At 36.2% G+C, this 17,864-nt stretch overlaps 3 protein-coding genes across 4 annotated transcripts; 2 read left to right on the top strand and 1 right to left on the bottom strand.

Moving 5' to 3' along the window:
* Positions 1-83: 83 nt before the first annotated feature.
* On the bottom strand, positions 84-1,366 carry LOC116776868 (uncharacterized). Its single transcript, XM_032670145.2, has one exon. The coding sequence runs from the start codon at positions 1,240-1,242 to the stop codon at positions 118-120; it is 1,125 nt and encodes a 374-aa protein (XP_032526036.2). The 5' UTR covers positions 1,243-1,366; the 3' UTR covers positions 84-117.
* Positions 1,367-1,816: 450 nt separating this feature from the next.
* Positions 1,817-11,567, top strand: LOC116776755 (programmed cell death protein 4). 2 transcript variants are annotated; one of them, XR_009753793.1, is made up of 11 exons: positions 1,817-2,274; positions 5,233-5,390; positions 7,449-7,550; positions 7,643-7,760; positions 8,004-8,163; positions 8,427-8,516; positions 8,767-8,899; positions 9,017-9,127; positions 9,558-9,697; positions 9,918-11,060; positions 11,098-11,567. XR_009753793.1 is itself a non-coding variant. In XM_061528903.1 (10 exons), exons 1-10 carry the CDS (start codon positions 2,022-2,024, stop codon positions 9,988-9,990), a joined length of 1,338 nt encoding a protein of 445 aa, XP_061384887.1. In that variant the 5' UTR covers positions 1,817-2,021; the 3' UTR covers positions 9,991-11,567. The 2 variants fall into 2 exon arrangements, 1 of the variants encoding a protein (XP_061384887.1); XM_061528903.1 differs by having other exon boundaries at positions 9,918-11,567.
* Positions 11,568-14,238: 2,671 nt separating this feature from the next.
* On the top strand, positions 14,239-17,074 carry LOC116776832 (E3 ubiquitin-protein ligase RLIM-like). Its single transcript, XM_061529026.1, has 5 exons — positions 14,239-14,549; positions 14,835-15,233; positions 15,386-15,418; positions 16,161-16,335; positions 16,671-17,074. Exons 1-4 carry the CDS (start codon positions 14,368-14,370, stop codon positions 16,327-16,329), a joined length of 783 nt encoding a protein of 260 aa, XP_061385010.1. The 5' UTR covers positions 14,239-14,367; the 3' UTR covers positions 16,330-16,335; positions 16,671-17,074.
* Positions 17,075-17,864: the final 790 nt, after the last annotated feature.

Here is a 17,864-nt window from a genome sequence, read left to right as displayed (position 1 = left end):
AAAATCCCACACATTTTGGTTGGTTGGCATTATATATAAAACCTTTTTGCCAACTGTCAACTTCAAACAATAAATAAAAGAGGTTTAATAATGAAAATTTATATTTATTATCACAGCTCAACTCCCAATGCCTGTACATTCAAATTTACAAACATTCACCACTACCTTATATTTATCAGAGTGTATTATTTTAAAAGGTCTGTAGAGTTTAAAAATGACATTTCTTTCTAACAAATCATTTTTAATGTACATATTGTTTATTACAATCAAATAATTTAAATTATTATCATCGGTTGCATTTAATAAAGTCACACCATATTTACAAGTGACATTCTTTACTCGGTACACAAAGAAATCTTCCCTGGGTATTACAAAGTTCGAATTTACCGCCAGGAACTTCTCATGGTGCCACAACGAGAAAGACGAGTTTTGTTTTTTTAAAAGCACATTCAATCTGTGCGAAAGTCCACCTTTTTTATATTTGACCTTTTTAGATTTAGCCTCTATGTCGTATAAATTTGTTAGGCTGTCAGAGGAGGATTTCGATTCCAGATTAACTGGCATCACTTGGGTCAGAGAACTGGTTATTTCTAAGTCATTGCTGGCTGTACTCTCAGTTTCGTATTCACTTATCGAGTGTTGAGTTGATCCGGAACTGAAATTACTATCAAAATATGATTTAACCTTGTCTTTTAACTTATTCGAGGTTTCGCTTATTATATACTCATTTGTTTGTAATCGATTAACTCGGCTGAAGTCGCCAGCATTATTTGTAGTATATTCTTTTAAGGTTCTATTACTTTTTTTTAATGTATTGCATCCTTCGGATAAACTTCGTTCATAGTTATGCTCTTGGCTAGTGCTGAATAATTTCTTTTTTACTTTTATTTGAGGGGAGTCACGTTTCAACGGAAGTATCGGACTTAATGCAAGAGTCTTTTTAATATTTCCTGAACTAATTATTGGTGATACTGCATTATTTTTACAAATTGCATCTATTTTCGAACTTTTCGCAACGTCCTGGGACTCGGTGAAAGATATGTCTAGGTTGGAAACATTGAAATGTCTTTTATTAGAACGTTTTCTTTTCCTGTTTATAATTTTGTTGCACTTATTGAGGCTGTTTTCTTTGTAAGATGTTTCGTTGTCACTGGAATCACTTGACCAAATTATCTCTTCGCTGTTCTCTTGAGAATTTAATAAACGAAACTTTGATGCGAAAACGTTTTTTATACTTTTCATTTCTTTACTTGTAATTTATACGATAATTTAATATTAATGTGAACTTTAACTTAAAATAATTTTAAACTCTACAACATGATAAGGACCAATTGTCAATTTACAAATAACACATTTACAGTTGACATGTGTAGAAAATAACAGCTTATAAATGAAACATACGTATAGTATTGAAAAAAAAATGGAAACTTTAATATTAACTATAAATCAACCCTACAAGCAGAAACAAATTATTAGTTATATAATTAAATTAAACATGTTTACTTTTTTTTCTATTTACAAATAAGTTCTTTAAGTTGTCAAACTTGTAAATTGTAGCCTTGCAACAAAATGACCTAAATGATATAGTCATGTTCAAGTCTTTTTATATATATTGAATATTTGAGGCCATTATCTAACAATCATAACTATCTATTTATTTTTTATTATTTATATATTAAATAAATAACTAAAATATATAATGTTACAAAAAAATATATCAAACTGATAAACTATGTTGTTTCAATATAGAGTAAGAATAAATTTAACCTTGAATTATCTTTAAGTTGGTACAATTGACGTAGTTTCATGTTATTTAGCTAACTTCAGTCAATAGTCAATGTGTTCCGATACTCAAAACAAATACGCAGGCTGTATGAAATCAGTATCCCCTTTGTTTATGATTGCTCTTTGACGCTATCAACTATTTTTCCTAGTAGAATCCAAGTGGATTGGCTGTCGGTTGCCTTAAAAAGCGTTTTTCTTCCTCCCTGTCCCACCCGAAGCCGGTTGTTGTCGCCGCGATGGAAGTTGATCGCGCCGCATCCGATTCGGAAAACGTGGCCGCGGATGAGAATGTGAAACAAATCGCGGATGGCGGCGCTGGGGACGCCACCGGCTCTCATACGGAGAAACTAAGACGCAAAAATAAAAAATACACCCGCAGCAACAGCAAAGAAGGCACAAGCCCCGGCACCACACCTCTACCTAAGTATCGCAGTTGGAAAAACAGCCGCCGGCCGCGCAATGGTCACGGCAGGGGACTGCCAAAGAAAGGTGAGCTTATGAATATAAATACAATTCTATTTCCATACACAATAGAACGTTCTGGATTTTGTCCACACTGAAACCGTAGCAATACATGTTTTGTTTACCGGCTTGCCTTTATTTACGTGCGGCATTTTGGTGTTCAAGGTCAAACACTTTTGCGCAATACAGCATCAATGTTTAGGGTAGGTTATGCATCTCAATATGATAGTTGAATGACTTGTTACGCAACGCCTGCTATTTGTAAACAACTTTCGACTATCAAGGCTATGTAGGGCGTCCGATTAAAAATTAATTAATATACGTCCAGTAACTAATCTCTAAACGTTTTATATCTATGTATATATATGTAAAAATATTTTACGCGCGAAACAATATTTTGGTTGTATCAAGGTTGCGAATGTTTTTCGACCTTGTGGACTCGGGATTATTAGAAAATAAAATGCCTTCCGTATAAATAGAATTATATTGCGTTTATTTTAATGAAATAGAAACGTAGTTACTTTAAATTAAATTGACATATTATTATAGATTATAAAAATATATATACAAAGGTTTTTCAAATAATGCCAGTTATTATAGATAATGAACAGAATTACTTATAAATTAAAATTTATTAATAAATAAAAATATTTTATAATTTTTATTATAATGTAATCATTTTTAACAAACATATATACAACTAGTTAGTTATCCGGGCATTGCCTGTTATATTCCTAAATTTAAAACAACTATTAGGTGATTTAAATTTTTAAAATTAACTTATGTAATTTAAAGAAATCTAAATAATATTTTTCGTACAATTTTTTGTTTATATAAAATGATTAAGACATTGCCAGTATAGCCATTAGTTATCCTTAGTACGTGTTTGTATGGTCAAACTAGAAACTATCAGTTATAATTTAATTCATATACCTACATTTATATTATTATAAGTACATGTTATATGAAGTTGTGGTCGCCTAGAAGTTAAAAGTCTGCCTCTTGTGCATGAGGGTGCGGGTTAGAAACCTGGCAAGAACCAACATGATTTCTCCGAGTCATATGTACTTTCTAAGAGTATTTGGACACCACTGATAGACGGTGAAAGAAAACATCGTAAGGAAACCTGGGCTTATGATATTAAATTATAAGTTTGCAATCGCCAATCCACCTTGAGCGAAGGTGGTGATTAATGCTCTAACCTTCTCCATGTGAGAAGAGGCCTTTGCTCAGCAGCGGGCTCCGATAGGCTGATGATGATGTACATTTATATGTTTATTCAAAAATTTGTGAGCAGCGAGTCTGATTTTAGGTCGTGCCCCAGTATATTAGACTATCTGATAATACATATACCACAAGTTTATTCCGTTTTGTGTGTTTGTCTGTCCATCAATAAGACTTATAGACTAAACATATTTAGATGACATTCTCTATTTAGCTATATCTTTATTTAGGGAAGACTACTTTAAAGAGATTCAATGAAGTCGCCTAGATGGGTGGAGTACTAGACTTGATACCTGTTTAGTAGTTAATAGGTACGGAGAGGAGCTGGGCCTTAAACATACACCCGGTTTAGTCCCAGGCGCTGTTGAAGCTCCTCTCCCTGCAGCGATGGACCCGGCACCCGCACGGTGAATCCATGGAATGCTGAGAAGTTTTGTCACTTTTTAAATACCAGTAAATACTTAGAATATTTTTCATATATATATATATATATATATATATATTTTATTATTGCCCTCAAGCCAAGCCATGAATGGTGATAACACACCCAGCTACTGATAACAATACCAAAATAAACACTAAGGCATTATTATATGCGGTGAAGTGGTATTTAATTATTTATGTTTTTTTTTTCGTTTGCGTCTTATCTATGGCTTGTAAATTATTTTTTTTATGTGATGAATATTTCGTCGCTGTATATATATTTATATTAATATTCAAATAGGAAATATGTTAAGAATAATTCATTTTAAAAAGCTGGATGTAACCAGAAGCCTGGAACTGGATGAAGCACCTGGAATGTTGAGTTCCAGAGGTTGCGTTACGTTTTCACTCAACATCGCTTTAACGCATTGTAATACTAAGCGTATAAACTTTTGAATAAGAAGTATGATATGATATGATACGATACGATATGATATGATGGGATATTTTAATCAATATTAAAACAATTTTTTTTTATTAATTTTATTTTACATACGTTAAATTTATATTATGTTTATGAATTAATCTAAATTTACTATATACACTTTGAACGCGTGTAATACTGATACCCTATATGAGAGAGAGGGACAACAGACTCAGTGCCGTAACGCGTAACGCGTTACGTTACGAAACGGTCTACCCTCCCATAAGAAGTTGTCGCTTCAAGAAAATTCACATTTTTTCAAACCAGAATTTCATGAACCGCGTCACACCCTTTATTCAATAGCATTTTTTTTTTATTTCACTTTAATTATTTCTTATAGGAAGGTCTTGAATGTTTGGTGGAACTTTATCACGTTTTATCTAACCTACATATATAGCCGGATCGATTTTGATGTAAATGTTTTTAAATTGATCGGTTTTTTTCCGAAATTAACTTCGTTATCTTAAGTATTGTTCTTCATAAAATTTTCGAAAATTTGTTGTATAGATAAAAGAAATACCCTTAGTATTTGTTTCTGTTCTTGAACTACTCACCTACAGTTTAAATGTTATCTGTAACACCGTTTAAGAAACGTACTGTTTTGCAATTTCTAATTAGTTTGCAGCGTATGTATGTATGTATGCAACGTGTTCCAGTGTAATCTTAAAACTTGATTTTGAAGCAGAATTCTTTATATTAATGATGACATTTATATACTAGTTTAGTTAATATAAGGTATTATTATCTGTGACGTCATACCAGATTCAATATGGCGGAAAATCCAAAATGGCGGATGTTAAAATGGGTGTCAAATGAAAGTATTCCCTGACATTAATGATTGATGATTAACTAAGGTGGTGCTGGGGGTAAGGGCGTGTGGGGTGTTCCTGGGTCTGAGCTGTTGGAGGAGTATGTGGAGGACGCGAATGACCCCAACTACGACTCCGAGGCCGTCAACGGTGACGTGGAGTTCAAGCAGGTCATAGTGGAGGCCGATCCTGAGGATATTGTGGTGAGTATCACACCACGCTTACTCCAAGTTCGCGTCATACTAAATACGTAGCGTTATCAGTTTTGATACGTAAATCATATCACACTATAGTATTGACTTAAGTTATTGAATGTGTAACGGGAGACGTATCGTGTGTAGTGACGATGATACCTTGTGTTTGTTATACAGATGGGTAAAGAGATGGGTAATTCTGATTATGGATAAATGAGTATTTTGTTCCTTTGTGCTACTGACTTCGGCTGTATGTAAAATACACATGCCTACAGATTGTTTTTTTTATTTTTTGTTTGTTTTTGTTTCTTAACCGAAGTTCAAAAAAAGGAGGTTCTGCTGTCGATAATTTTATATCATACATCATCTCGATATATATATACGTTAAGTAATTAAATTAAATAGAAAATATTGGACATTGAAACATATATGTGTAAAATATATATATATATATATAATGTACTTTCTGTTTGTGATATTCAAATAACAGCATGCATGCATTATGCACGCCGTGCATATAACATCAATCGTATAGAACTGTTTGTTCAGGCCAATCTATGAAACGACTGGACCGATTTTGTGGGGATTTTCGATAATCTATAGCTCATGTAATAAAGAGTGACTTTGGATACTTTAAAGTTTAAAGACGTGCTTGTATTTTTTTTTAAATAATTATAATTTCGTACGGGCGAAACCGCGGGAAGATCTAGTATTATATAAATAAAAATAACGTAACCAACATGGCGTCTGTATTGTTGTCTTGTAATGTTTTGATTGCGACACGCTCACGTACAGGATCGGGTTATATTTCAAGCGGAAGCGGATAGCGATTGTTAGGGAATTATACATGTATTTCCCTCGGGTACACGTCACTGTACCCGTATGTTGTATTGAGTCATATGACAAAACATGTCGCTTACAGTTAGTTCATAATATTATATTAAGCAAATTAACTTTTCACGTAAGTAACAATGAAGGTGCAATCAAAGGAGGTCGAATACAAAGATATATATGTACGTATAGCACATATACCCGCTGCCGTTTATCAATGTGAACGCTCTCATGTCAACGAACTCGTTAAAAGCGGTCACGTCAAGCCTTGGAACTGTGTCAAACTAAGAATATATAGTGATTGGATCAAATATGAGATGCTGGGCTTAAAGATCACTCTCCCTGAGGCTGGAGAGACTCGCTTCGAAACCGACAGTTTGTTCGTTATAATAATAATTTTTTTATTCAATTCAATTCTAATATTGCTCACAAAGTGTTCCGTACTAAGTGTGGTAAATGTTGAAGAATTGCTAAATTCGAGATTAATCTGTTGAGATATTTTTTCCCCGCATCTAGATTAAGAGTCTTGACCCGGTCTAATGAGGTCGCAGTCATATTTAGCACAGTTTAATGTTCTGCATATATATATATATATATATAATTTAATTGATAAATCAAAAGCTATCCTTACCACGAGTGTGTTGTCACACTGAATACGGAGAGTTTACAGTTTCATTCATAAATCTACGTTGATATTATCGTATAATAACATACAAAGTTTTTGTAAGAGATAATGCTTTTTTTTATATATCTGTCTCTGTAATATATTTTTTACATAGAGGTATGCTATGAACAAAATCGTTCCTATTAATTACCTAACCTAATAAAGGAGAGCTCATCGTTATCGTAATAGCATTTATACTGAGAAAGTTGCGAACATACAAACGAACAAACACTTACGGTCGACTAACACTCTTACTAGTTACTACATCTGTTAAAACTTAAAACTATAAGGAAGGCCTTTCCATATAATTTTTTGCCCCCCTCCCTTCCCAACACACACGCGCACGCACACACACACGCGCGCGCGCGCCCACACACACAAACACACACACATGCGTGTATAAATGTTGAATTTATCAGACCCTCTATAAAAATTTCCTATATAACCTTCGCCACCTACCGTTACATATCAGCGGATCAGCTGTTCAATAGAAACCGCTAGTTCCCGAGATTATCTCACACAAACAAACCCACGACCGTACATATATCATTTTATATAAAAAATATTTCCAGCGCAAATCTGAACCGGTCATCCTGGAGTACTTCGAGCATGGTGACACTAATGCAGCTGCTGAAGACCTGCTGGAGTTCGTCACAGCCTCCAGGAGTCACCTGGTGAGATACCTTTAAGACCTGGGCCCTGGACCCCTATATACTAAACTAAATCTTAATATAAAGTCCAGAGGTAATGATCCCACCATTTCCAGGTCTGTGAAACAATCATCGAGATAGCGCTTGACCACAAACCCTCACACTGTGAGATGGCCTCCGTACTTATATCTGATCTGTACGGCAGGGTGTTCTCTGCTAAGGATATAGCCTACGGTATGGGATACACACACACACATACGCATTCATGCACGTACGCACACACAAGCAAACACACACACACACAGCAAGCACATACGCACACACACACACCACAAACTTATGGTAAAATCACTTAGTCACTAACGTATCTGTCACATAAAGCTTTAGTTACTATAAATCCAAATTACCCCAAATTAATTCATTATTTTTATAACTATTTATTATAATCTTTTAATATTATCATGGTAACATTTCCAGCGTTCGAGCGTCTGCTGGAGAAGCTCCCGGACCTGGTGCTGGACACGCCTGAAGCTGCTGTGCTGATGTCCAACTTCATAGCTCGCTGTGTCGCCGACGACTGCCTGCCGCCGAAGTTCGTGCAATCCAAGACTGGGGCTGATCTTAACTCGTCAGCCAGGTCAATAGATTACAGTAGAATTACAGGTCTATATTTAGCCGAATAGGTCATGATCTTGTGGGTCACAACCCACATTTAAGCCGGGGTTACATACACTTAATACGGGGTTAATAGATTATGTTTAGGCGTATACCATTTGTATGTGGAATCACTAGAGCCTGGTCTCGTGGAAGAAAATCAATATATATATATATATTTTTTTTACATCAAACAATTCGTATTAGTAGAGAATAATATAATATATTTCGTTATATAACTTTCAGACAAGCAATAAACAGGGCGGAGACTCTTCTGTCAATGAAGCAGGGGCTGGTGAGGCTGGACAATATATGGGGGGTCGGAGGTGGCATCAGGTGACGTTAGATACTTGGAGTTTAATAATTACGGATACACAGATTAAAAATGACATTTCATAAAGCTATATACAGACTAAAAAGGTCATCTCTTTAAGGCTGTATCGTATGTATCATTTTTAATAGGCTATATACAGAATGAAATGACTACTTTCTAAGAGCAATTTCTTAACATACTTCCTAACAGACAGGGTCTCTGTAACTTTTTTTGTTTCATGTATATATATCTGATTGTCTCTATCACACCCAGGCCGGTCAAATCCCTGATTCGTCAGATCCAGCTGTTGCTGAAGGAGTATCTTACATCTGGGGACCTGGCTGAGGCGATGCGCTGTGTCAGAGACCTGGAAGTTCCACACTTCCACCATGAGCTGGTCTATGAGGTTAGTAGATATTTAATAGCATAAAACATACTCGTTCATAATGGATTATATATATATATATATATATGTCTCAGTGTCATAAAATACTATCCCCATGTATATTCCTACAATCTCCAGACGGTGCTACTAGCGGTGGAAGCCATAAACTCGAGCGTAGAGGAACAGCTCTGTACCTTCCTAGCCGAGCTGAGACGATGTGTCATCGTGACACCAGACCAGATGGACAGGGTATGTGGAGTACACATGATGAAGTCATGGATATATACACAGTAGCTTTACTCACCTATAAAACCAGATGAGTGCCATGAGTTTTCATCGTATTTCTCGAAGATGACTATGAAAGCCAGAGCTGGTGGCAATATCATTTTGATAGTCTGCATTTAATTGGATGAGTAGAAGCTCAGTAATCATTTAGTGGACTTGAGAATGTTTTCGTTTCAAATTATGATATTACCTATTTGAGAGAAAAATTGCCATCAAATCCGATTCAGCCCTCCCAGAGATTAGTCAGAACTAACAGACGGACATACATTTTAAGAATTGCTTTTTTATGTAGGTATTTTAGACGCTTCCATGAGTTCAGTGTTAATATGAATAGCAGCAGACAATACTATTTTATGTATCAGTATATATATGTATATAATTTCCATGTCCCCAGGGCTTCCTTCGTGTGCTGGAGGACATGTCGGACATAGTCCTGGACGTGCCGCTGGCCTACATCATGCTGGACAGGTTCGTGGAGCGCTGCCAGCTGAGGTTCCGTCTGGGGGACCACGTGCTGGCCAGGATGCCCACCAGGTATACACACACAGGCGCGCAAAAATACTCACATACATGAAATTTTTAAAAAGATACGACTTACTCTTACTTGACAATTTTTAACAAAAATATGAACTTTTAAAATGCAAAGAAAAATATAGAAATTGGACCTAATCATAAAAAAATTGTAAATTCTAGAACTTCCTTCTTTTGTGTCGGTCAAATCTATATTTCTGACATACCGTGCATTATGTTCCAGGGGCCGCAAGCGGTTCGTGTCTGAAGGAGATGGCGGTCTGATCAAAGACCACGCTCTCAAACTGAGGGAATAGAAGACACGCGAGCACGCACACAGGCAAACACACACACACACACACACATACATACACACACACACACATACATACAGACATAAACCACATGCGATAGAAGCCGGAGCATTTATTGTCAAATAAAATAGTACATAAAGCCTCGTGTAACAGCTTTAGTATAGTCTGTGGCGTGTTGGCGCCAACTCTGACGTTTTGACGCCATGCTGTCTCCCAGCTGATTGGAAGTTTTGTAATCCTGTAGGTTTTTTTTTTAATTTTCCCAAAGCGGCGAGCGTCGCGTCTGTTTTGATTCGTCCGGAAATGGAGATGTTTTTTTTTATTTTCGGCTAAAAAGGTGTTATATTCGAATGTCATTTAAATAATAAAAAAAAGTATTTCTTTACGTGTCTAGTTAATTATAATGATTTTTTTTCTTGCTACTTATATAGAAAAAGAAATATTTTGTATGTCAAATATTTTTTATTATCTGTATAACATCGGTTTAAAAGAAGCTCCTTAAGCTATACGCTAACGATGGGTTCGAAACTCAACACGGACAGTTAGCTGTATATTCAACAATCTCACGTGATATTATTAGTATGAATGAACTGCAAACTGTCTGTATTGAGTTTACGGGCCCGTACTAAGGATAAAATCCATGACGCAGTGCCATGTGTTGTTGCTGTCGACGCTCGCGCTTTAAAATGTTAGGTCGTTTCAGTAACTGTGTATTTTAACTCCTACTCATAAGTTAATTTGAACCCTTAATGTTTTACCAAATTGAACATTTGGTCCGAGAGATGGCGTTTGCATTCCTTCATAAACAATTCGCGGTCAATTAAGAAGAATTTTAGAGGAAAAGTTTTAAAAAAAATGAAAAATATCTCATTGGAAATTATTTAAATTATGATTCAGTAATAAATTGAGTTTATGCAGTGGCTAGCTAGTTCTGGCACAGGAATAAGGCCCTGTTGAAAACTTGTGGTAGGGATGTGCTACCGAGTTGTGTGCGAGTGTGTGCAAGCGGCATTATACTACACATAATAGTGACGTTCGACGAACGAAATACAATAGGAGCCTTTATTACAGAGGTTGAAAGTTCAATGTGAGAGGGCCTTTATTACAGAGGCCGACCGGTCAATGTGAGAGGGCCTTTATTACAGAGGCCGACCGGTCAATGTGAGAGAGCCTTTATTACGCGCTGGAAATGTTCTATAGGAGCCTTTATTACAGAACCAAATGTTTTAATTAGAGCCCTTCATTAATACAAAACATTAAGGAGTCAAACGGGACGAGTCCTCTCAATGCATGGTACTAGACCCGAGCGTTGTCTGTGCTGGCCGGCGGGCGGTGTGTTCGTTTCATTTAATTTAACTCGTTACAAAAAGCTGACACGAGTAATTAATTTAGGACTTAGTGGCGTTTAAAAGCATTATACTTGAATAGTTAGCCGTCGACGCCATTTTAATTGTCTTGTGACAAGCATCGCTGTCTCGGTTGTGTAAGTGAGTGACGAAGTGACACCAAGACAACTCTGTTGAAGCCACAAACGTGTGTATATATTACTTTGAGGCAGATATTATATATGTTCAAGTAAATGTTGTTTTATTTATACCTCAACTAAAATAATTCAGGTGTTTTCTATAACAAAGAAAAATGTTTTTAAATCTTAAGAATGGAATTAATAAAGAACGAAATTGGTAATCTTAATAAATTTGGAGAAAAAGTTGAGAAGCCAACACGCGGTATTCCCAGGCGGTCACCCATCCAAGTACTAACCGCGCCCGACGTTGCTTAATTTAGGTGAACGTACGATAACCGGATGTATGGACGTTAGCAACTAAAAGCATTCTAAATTTGTATATAAACAGTATTCTAGACATTAAAAATAAAATTCTATTATATACATATAACAGACAGACAGACAAACTTTATTCTGTATTAGTTAATGTTTATATATTAACTAATATATGAATGATTTGGTCTGGCCAGAAATACTGTTACGATAAAAAAAATACTTTTGAATTTGGAATGTGTCTTTACGGATTATGCATATCTCATTTTCGCGCCAAAATATTGTAAAATCAATATTAATTGTTAGTAGGATGATAAAGAGATTCGGATGTCTTTTATTATGAACAAAATGGAGATAATTTAAATGCAGACTTTTTTACTTCATTGGTTACAATATATGCAGACTTTTTTACTTATTTTTTTTTACTGTATGAACCCAATATATTATTAGAAGGCTCTTCAAACAGATGACTAATTCTGATGCGATCAGTAAGTTAATATATTTTGTATTCATCCAGACTTCCAAACGAAAAATACGATGCTAAGTTAAATCAACCAACCAACACGAGAATACGTAAGTTTGTGAAAATATACATAAGATTTACTACGAATGACCGATGACCACAGATATAGAATATTTACAACAAAACAATTTTGCATGTTAAGCAAGGGACTGTTATGAATATGGACGAATGATAAATATAGGGTTTTCCAATAGGGACGCTTGAACTTTGACAGCTGATTGCGGCCATGTTGTTTGAGTGACAGCTGTCAAATGCAGTGTGTTATATTCATTCCGTCCTCCCAAACCACCATGGCAGGTTACAGTGTCGAGCAGCACGTGCAAATCATAAAATTGTTTTATGAAAATGGGTCTTCAGTTCGAGCAACGTTCCGCGCACTTCGCCCGTTTTACGGTCGCGATGATCGTCCTGCCGAGTCGACTATCCGTCGATTGGTGGACAAATTCGAGTCAACCGGGTCAGTTAACAATCAGCCGGTTCCCGTGCGTCAACGTAACGCGAGATCTGCCGAGAATATCGCCGCTGTGCGCGACAGTGTCCTCGAAAACCCGCGGCAGTCAATTCCGCGTCGCGCACAGGAACTCGGCCTTTCGCAGACGACAACTTGGCGAATTTTGCGTTGTGACTTGAGCCTGCACCCGTACAAGATCCAGCTGACCCAAGAGCTCAAGGTTAATGACCATAGACAGCGCCGTGTGTCCGCTGACTGGGCATTAGAGCAGTTGGAAGTTGACGCCGATTTTGGCAAAAAAATCATCTTCAGCGACGAGGCGCATTTTTGGATGAATGGCTATGTCAACAAGCAAAATTGCCGTATTTGGGACGAGACCAATCCACACGAGGTTCACCAAGTGGCAATGCACCCGCAGAAAGTGACTGTTTGGTGCGGATTTTGGGCCGGAGGCGTGATTGGTCCGTATTTTTTCGAAAACGATAATGGTGTGGCCGTCACCGTCAATGGTGAGCGATACCGGTCGATGATAACCAACTTCTTTTGGCCTGAAATCGAGAATATGGATCTGGACAACATGTGGTTTCAACAGGACGGCGCTACGTGCCACACAGCACACGCTACGATGGAAGTTCTGCACGAGCAATTTCTGGACATGGTCATCTCGCGCGGAGGCGACGTGAACTGGCCACCGAGATCGTGCGATTTGACCCCGCTGGACTTTTTCTTGTGGGGTTTTCTTAAGTCGCAGGTCTATGCCAACAAGCCGCAAACCACCGATGCCCTCAAAGTCAACATACGCCACGCCATCGATCAAATACAGCCCGATTTGTGCGCCAGAGTCATCGAAAATTGGACCTTTCGTGTGCGCGCCACCAACCGAAGCCGTGGCGGTCATTTGAATGATGTCATATTCCATACATAATGGGGTCGATAGACCTTCCAAATAAAAAAAAAATTTCGCAAATATCTTTCCTACATGTATTTTTTTTTGCATTTCAAAGATCAAGCGCCCTTAATGGAAAACCCTATATATTACAACAATCACTTATATAAAAATATATGAACCTGTGATCGTTTCTATTAAGGCTACTTATATAATACATAACTGTGTCCGAAAGGCTCGTGTAACCGTTAAGAGGTAAGAAATACTTGTAACTCGAATTCTATAATAATTCTGGAATAATACGAACTTGTCTGTCTGGAAGTTATTAAAATCCTATAAAAATAATAAATTTTAAGTAAATTATTTAAAAAATCATGAGTTTTTAAATTTTTGCCACCCGCTATCAAATGCTGACTTCCTGAATATGAATTTTAAACTTTTTTTATATGATTGCATTATTTATTTAACGAGCGTAATTCTGTGACATATTTTGCTGAAGAACCATCAGTATATTTTTTATATATTTTCGTGAATATTTGTTTAACAAAAAAAAAAAAAAATCTGATATATTGCTACAGAAAGTGTTTGATAACTGACATTTGAGAAGCATATGGTATTATTTACAAACTGACATTTGACTTTTGACGTAAAGATTATGAAAGAAAATATAACGAAACGCATTAACTGAAAATAGGTGAATTTGAAAAAAAATAAGATTATTCCGTTTTTATAAGTTATCAGAGATGAGCTTTCGCGAGGAGGACAATCAGAGGAACTGCCCAAGCCGCGGTTTAGGTCTCGCGGCTGCGGCTATCGGCGTCGGGGTTGGCGCGGCTCTGTACTACTTCTTCAGCAAACGGCCTGAACATCCCACACCATCTGGCTCCACTTCCGAGGCATGGCACTGCGAAACTGAACGAGCTTTGTACGTATCAGACAATAAATATCTCGTCAGCTTTTGTTAGAAAGTTTTTAAGGTCACCCTCAACTCGCATGTAATTTGTAAAATTTACATAATTTTATGCTTCCTGTTGTGTAACTAAGTAATCAATAGCATCACGTCCACTGAAGCATCACATGTTAGCAATAACTAAACGAATCTATTATTGGTTTTGACCTTACGAACTGAACACGTCTTCATTATAAAATCCCCATGCATCATCGTCTAATATCATATCATTTGTCTTTTCATGTCATTATCATATCATAGCTTAGAGGAGAACAGTTCTGATGATTATAGCACGATATCTGAGCATAGCACCACAGACACTAGCATTAACGAAGACAGTGAAAACTTTTGCAACTGCAGTAACATCTGTTCCGATGAATCAGAGACTGAGACCGAGTACAGCGAGACTGATAGTAGTCAAGCGAGCATAGAGTCAAGTCTCTCGACAGAAGACTCCGACCGATCCTTAGATTCTAACGGTGATACCAACGATTTAATGTCACGGGTGAACGATGTCATAGATAGTGCACTGATTGAGTCGTCTGGATTTGTGGAGTGGGACGTAACTACTACACTCGATGTTCCATCATTCACACCGACATTTAATAATCAATTAAACAGTTTTCTAACTAGTCTTTTCTCTCCTAGGCGGTCCACCAGGTGAGATACCAACTTTCCGTTCCGCTATCGAGTATACAATAATCTTGTGTTCAGTAATGACAAATATCAATCGATCCTTCTGATATATCGTTGTTCACAAACAAGTTGCCCGTCACATTGTCCAATAACGTAAAACACGATGATTTTTCCAGGAATGATGGAAACACCGCCAGCGCTCGAGTATTGTAAGAATTTGCCGATCCTAGGTTTTAAAGTAGATTTTAACATATAGATAGTAGAAAATGTCATGCATGTGATTAATAAGGTGTAACTTGTTTGTAGTGATAATAGCCTCAATATAAAAGGTATACTTTAGTTGTAGATGTGTTGTCTCGTACGAGCAGGTAGTGAAAAAAAATCTCTTGGACAGCATATATCCTAATAATAATGAAAATAATTTGTTCCTCAATGAAGTCTGTCTTTTCAAGCACCTTTATATGTATCTGTCATACCTTAACGCCTAACCTACAGAATGTGGCATCGTTGGTATAGTCCGACAGAACCTGAACATAGCATGATTTGGGCGGGAAATTAGCATTACAAGTATATGATATAAATGAGACTATTCTTATATATGTGGTTTTTTATAACATTATGTTTATCGTCCAATTATATATATTTTATGTAGATATTGTTAATACACTTACCTCGCAGTCGTTGTCTACTGATATCGTAAATATGAAGGTTTGTGATCATTTTTGGAGGTCTATTCATCCTTTCATTTGTAAACTAATAGATGGATTTTGATGAAACTTTAAAGTAATATAGCTTTAACCTGAGATAATTATGTGAGTTAAAACATCTTCCTATACTATCTATTGTGATAATATATATATATATATATATATTTACACTTCTCTCTCGAGTCCCACTCCCAAGTTGTTGCGGATGAGGTCACAGATGGAACCTAGTATGTGTATTTTTCAGTCGTGAACGTTCAAGGACCGAGGAGCAGTGTTCGATATGCTTTGACATGATACAACCGAGTCAGGAGTGTATGGCCCTCCCCTGTACACACTTCTTCCACACCACCTGCATCCTGCCGTGGCTGGAGCAGCAGCAGACCTGCCCCAACTGCCGCAAAAATATTGACTGATCACAGGTAACAAAGAAATTTTCATATCTACAGTTGGTGTAAGAAATATGTAGTTGTGGAAAAGATTGTCAGGTTTAAAAGATAAAAAATATAGCTTTAAAGCTGACTTTTCTGCTGTTTCTGATGAGAATTAGCCTATCAGTGTAAAATGAGAATCAATTCAAATTTCTTAATATTGAGAACTCTAGAAAAACACACACAAGTGACAAATACAACATTTGTATGGATATTATGTAATAAATCTACATAATCCTTTCTTATTATTGGTGTGCAAAAATAATTTATATTTACATACAAAGAGGAATGTCCCTTAAAACCTTTTAACACTATTGAAATTTCAGACCTCAACAGACAGTATGTCTCAGCGGGAACTGAGCTCGGGAGAGAATTTTTGGCAGCCGTCTAAGGATCCTCAAGTCCGGCACCAGTCAAGACTTAGACGTCTGCCAAATAGTACCAATAGTTTTATTGTATATTAAATTTAAACAAAACTTTTAGAAAATAGCTAATAAAATGTTTGTGATAATCTGTGATGTGAAAAAAAATAATATTTTGACATAAATATAGATGCATAAAGTTTAATTATTAAATAAGGCCACTGTACCTTCCCTCTCGCTAGTCCTTATTAGATTTACTTGTATATTTTTTTATCTAAATTATCTTTGTTACTGAACTGTAGATGTATTTCCTATCGCTTTATATTTCTGTTTAAGATTTTATCTGAATAAATGAAGTTTTTAATGTTCTTTGTTGTTATTTACATTTGTATTGTTGCTTCAAGAACCAAAAAATATAAATATATATATTTAGGTTTCTAACAAAATTATTAAAAAATAAAGTTGCCTTATAAAGCCAGTACTTTTAACTAGAACAAACTCATTATTATTTTAAATCAAAACTCCTTGAGTAAGTTAAATTCAATTTACAAAGACACGAGTCACGTCGACAAAATACTTTCCCGCGTAAAAGTGAGCAAACCAGATGTCATCGCTGTGACGTCACTTCGGGTGCGTTCGGGAATTTTAAGGATCGGTTCAAATTAAATGTGCGTTCCCTAAATATATATATCAATACATATTATAAAAAAAAGTGCCTCGTCTGTTCGCGATAAACGGAAAAACTACTGCACCGATTATCAGACAGTTATCACCACTCGGTAGCGTGATTCTAGAGGAAGGTTTTAGTATTTATTTGTATGAACATCAACGATATTAGTCGAAGATGTCGGGAAAACATGAGCCGTCTGAGAGCTTTAAACGAAAACGCTGTCTAAAGTCTTTGAGATATAACAAAATAATATATGGGGGGATTGTGTATTTTATAAAGGTGTACAGAAAAGTCCGCGGTGGCATATGTCTATACCTTAAGAGTAACATACTACATATATCCATTTTACTACTTTTAAAAATTGGCATTCGTAAAGCGTTTATTGGAAAGCTATTTACATAAATACGGTATTAAGTCTTATCAAAATAAATTACTTCGTTTTCAAGCCTCCATCAGTATCTGTCAATAACTTTTCAAATCATTTAAAT

The sequence above is a fragment of the Danaus plexippus genome, assembly GCF_018135715.1.
Source record: "Danaus plexippus chromosome 29 unlocalized genomic scaffold, MEX_DaPlex mxdp_36, whole genome shotgun sequence".
Lineage (NCBI taxonomy): Eukaryota > Metazoa > Arthropoda > Insecta > Lepidoptera > Nymphalidae > Danaus > Danaus plexippus.
The sequence above is the reverse complement of the archived record's forward strand: the minus strand, read 5'-3'. Positions and strand labels throughout refer to the sequence as shown.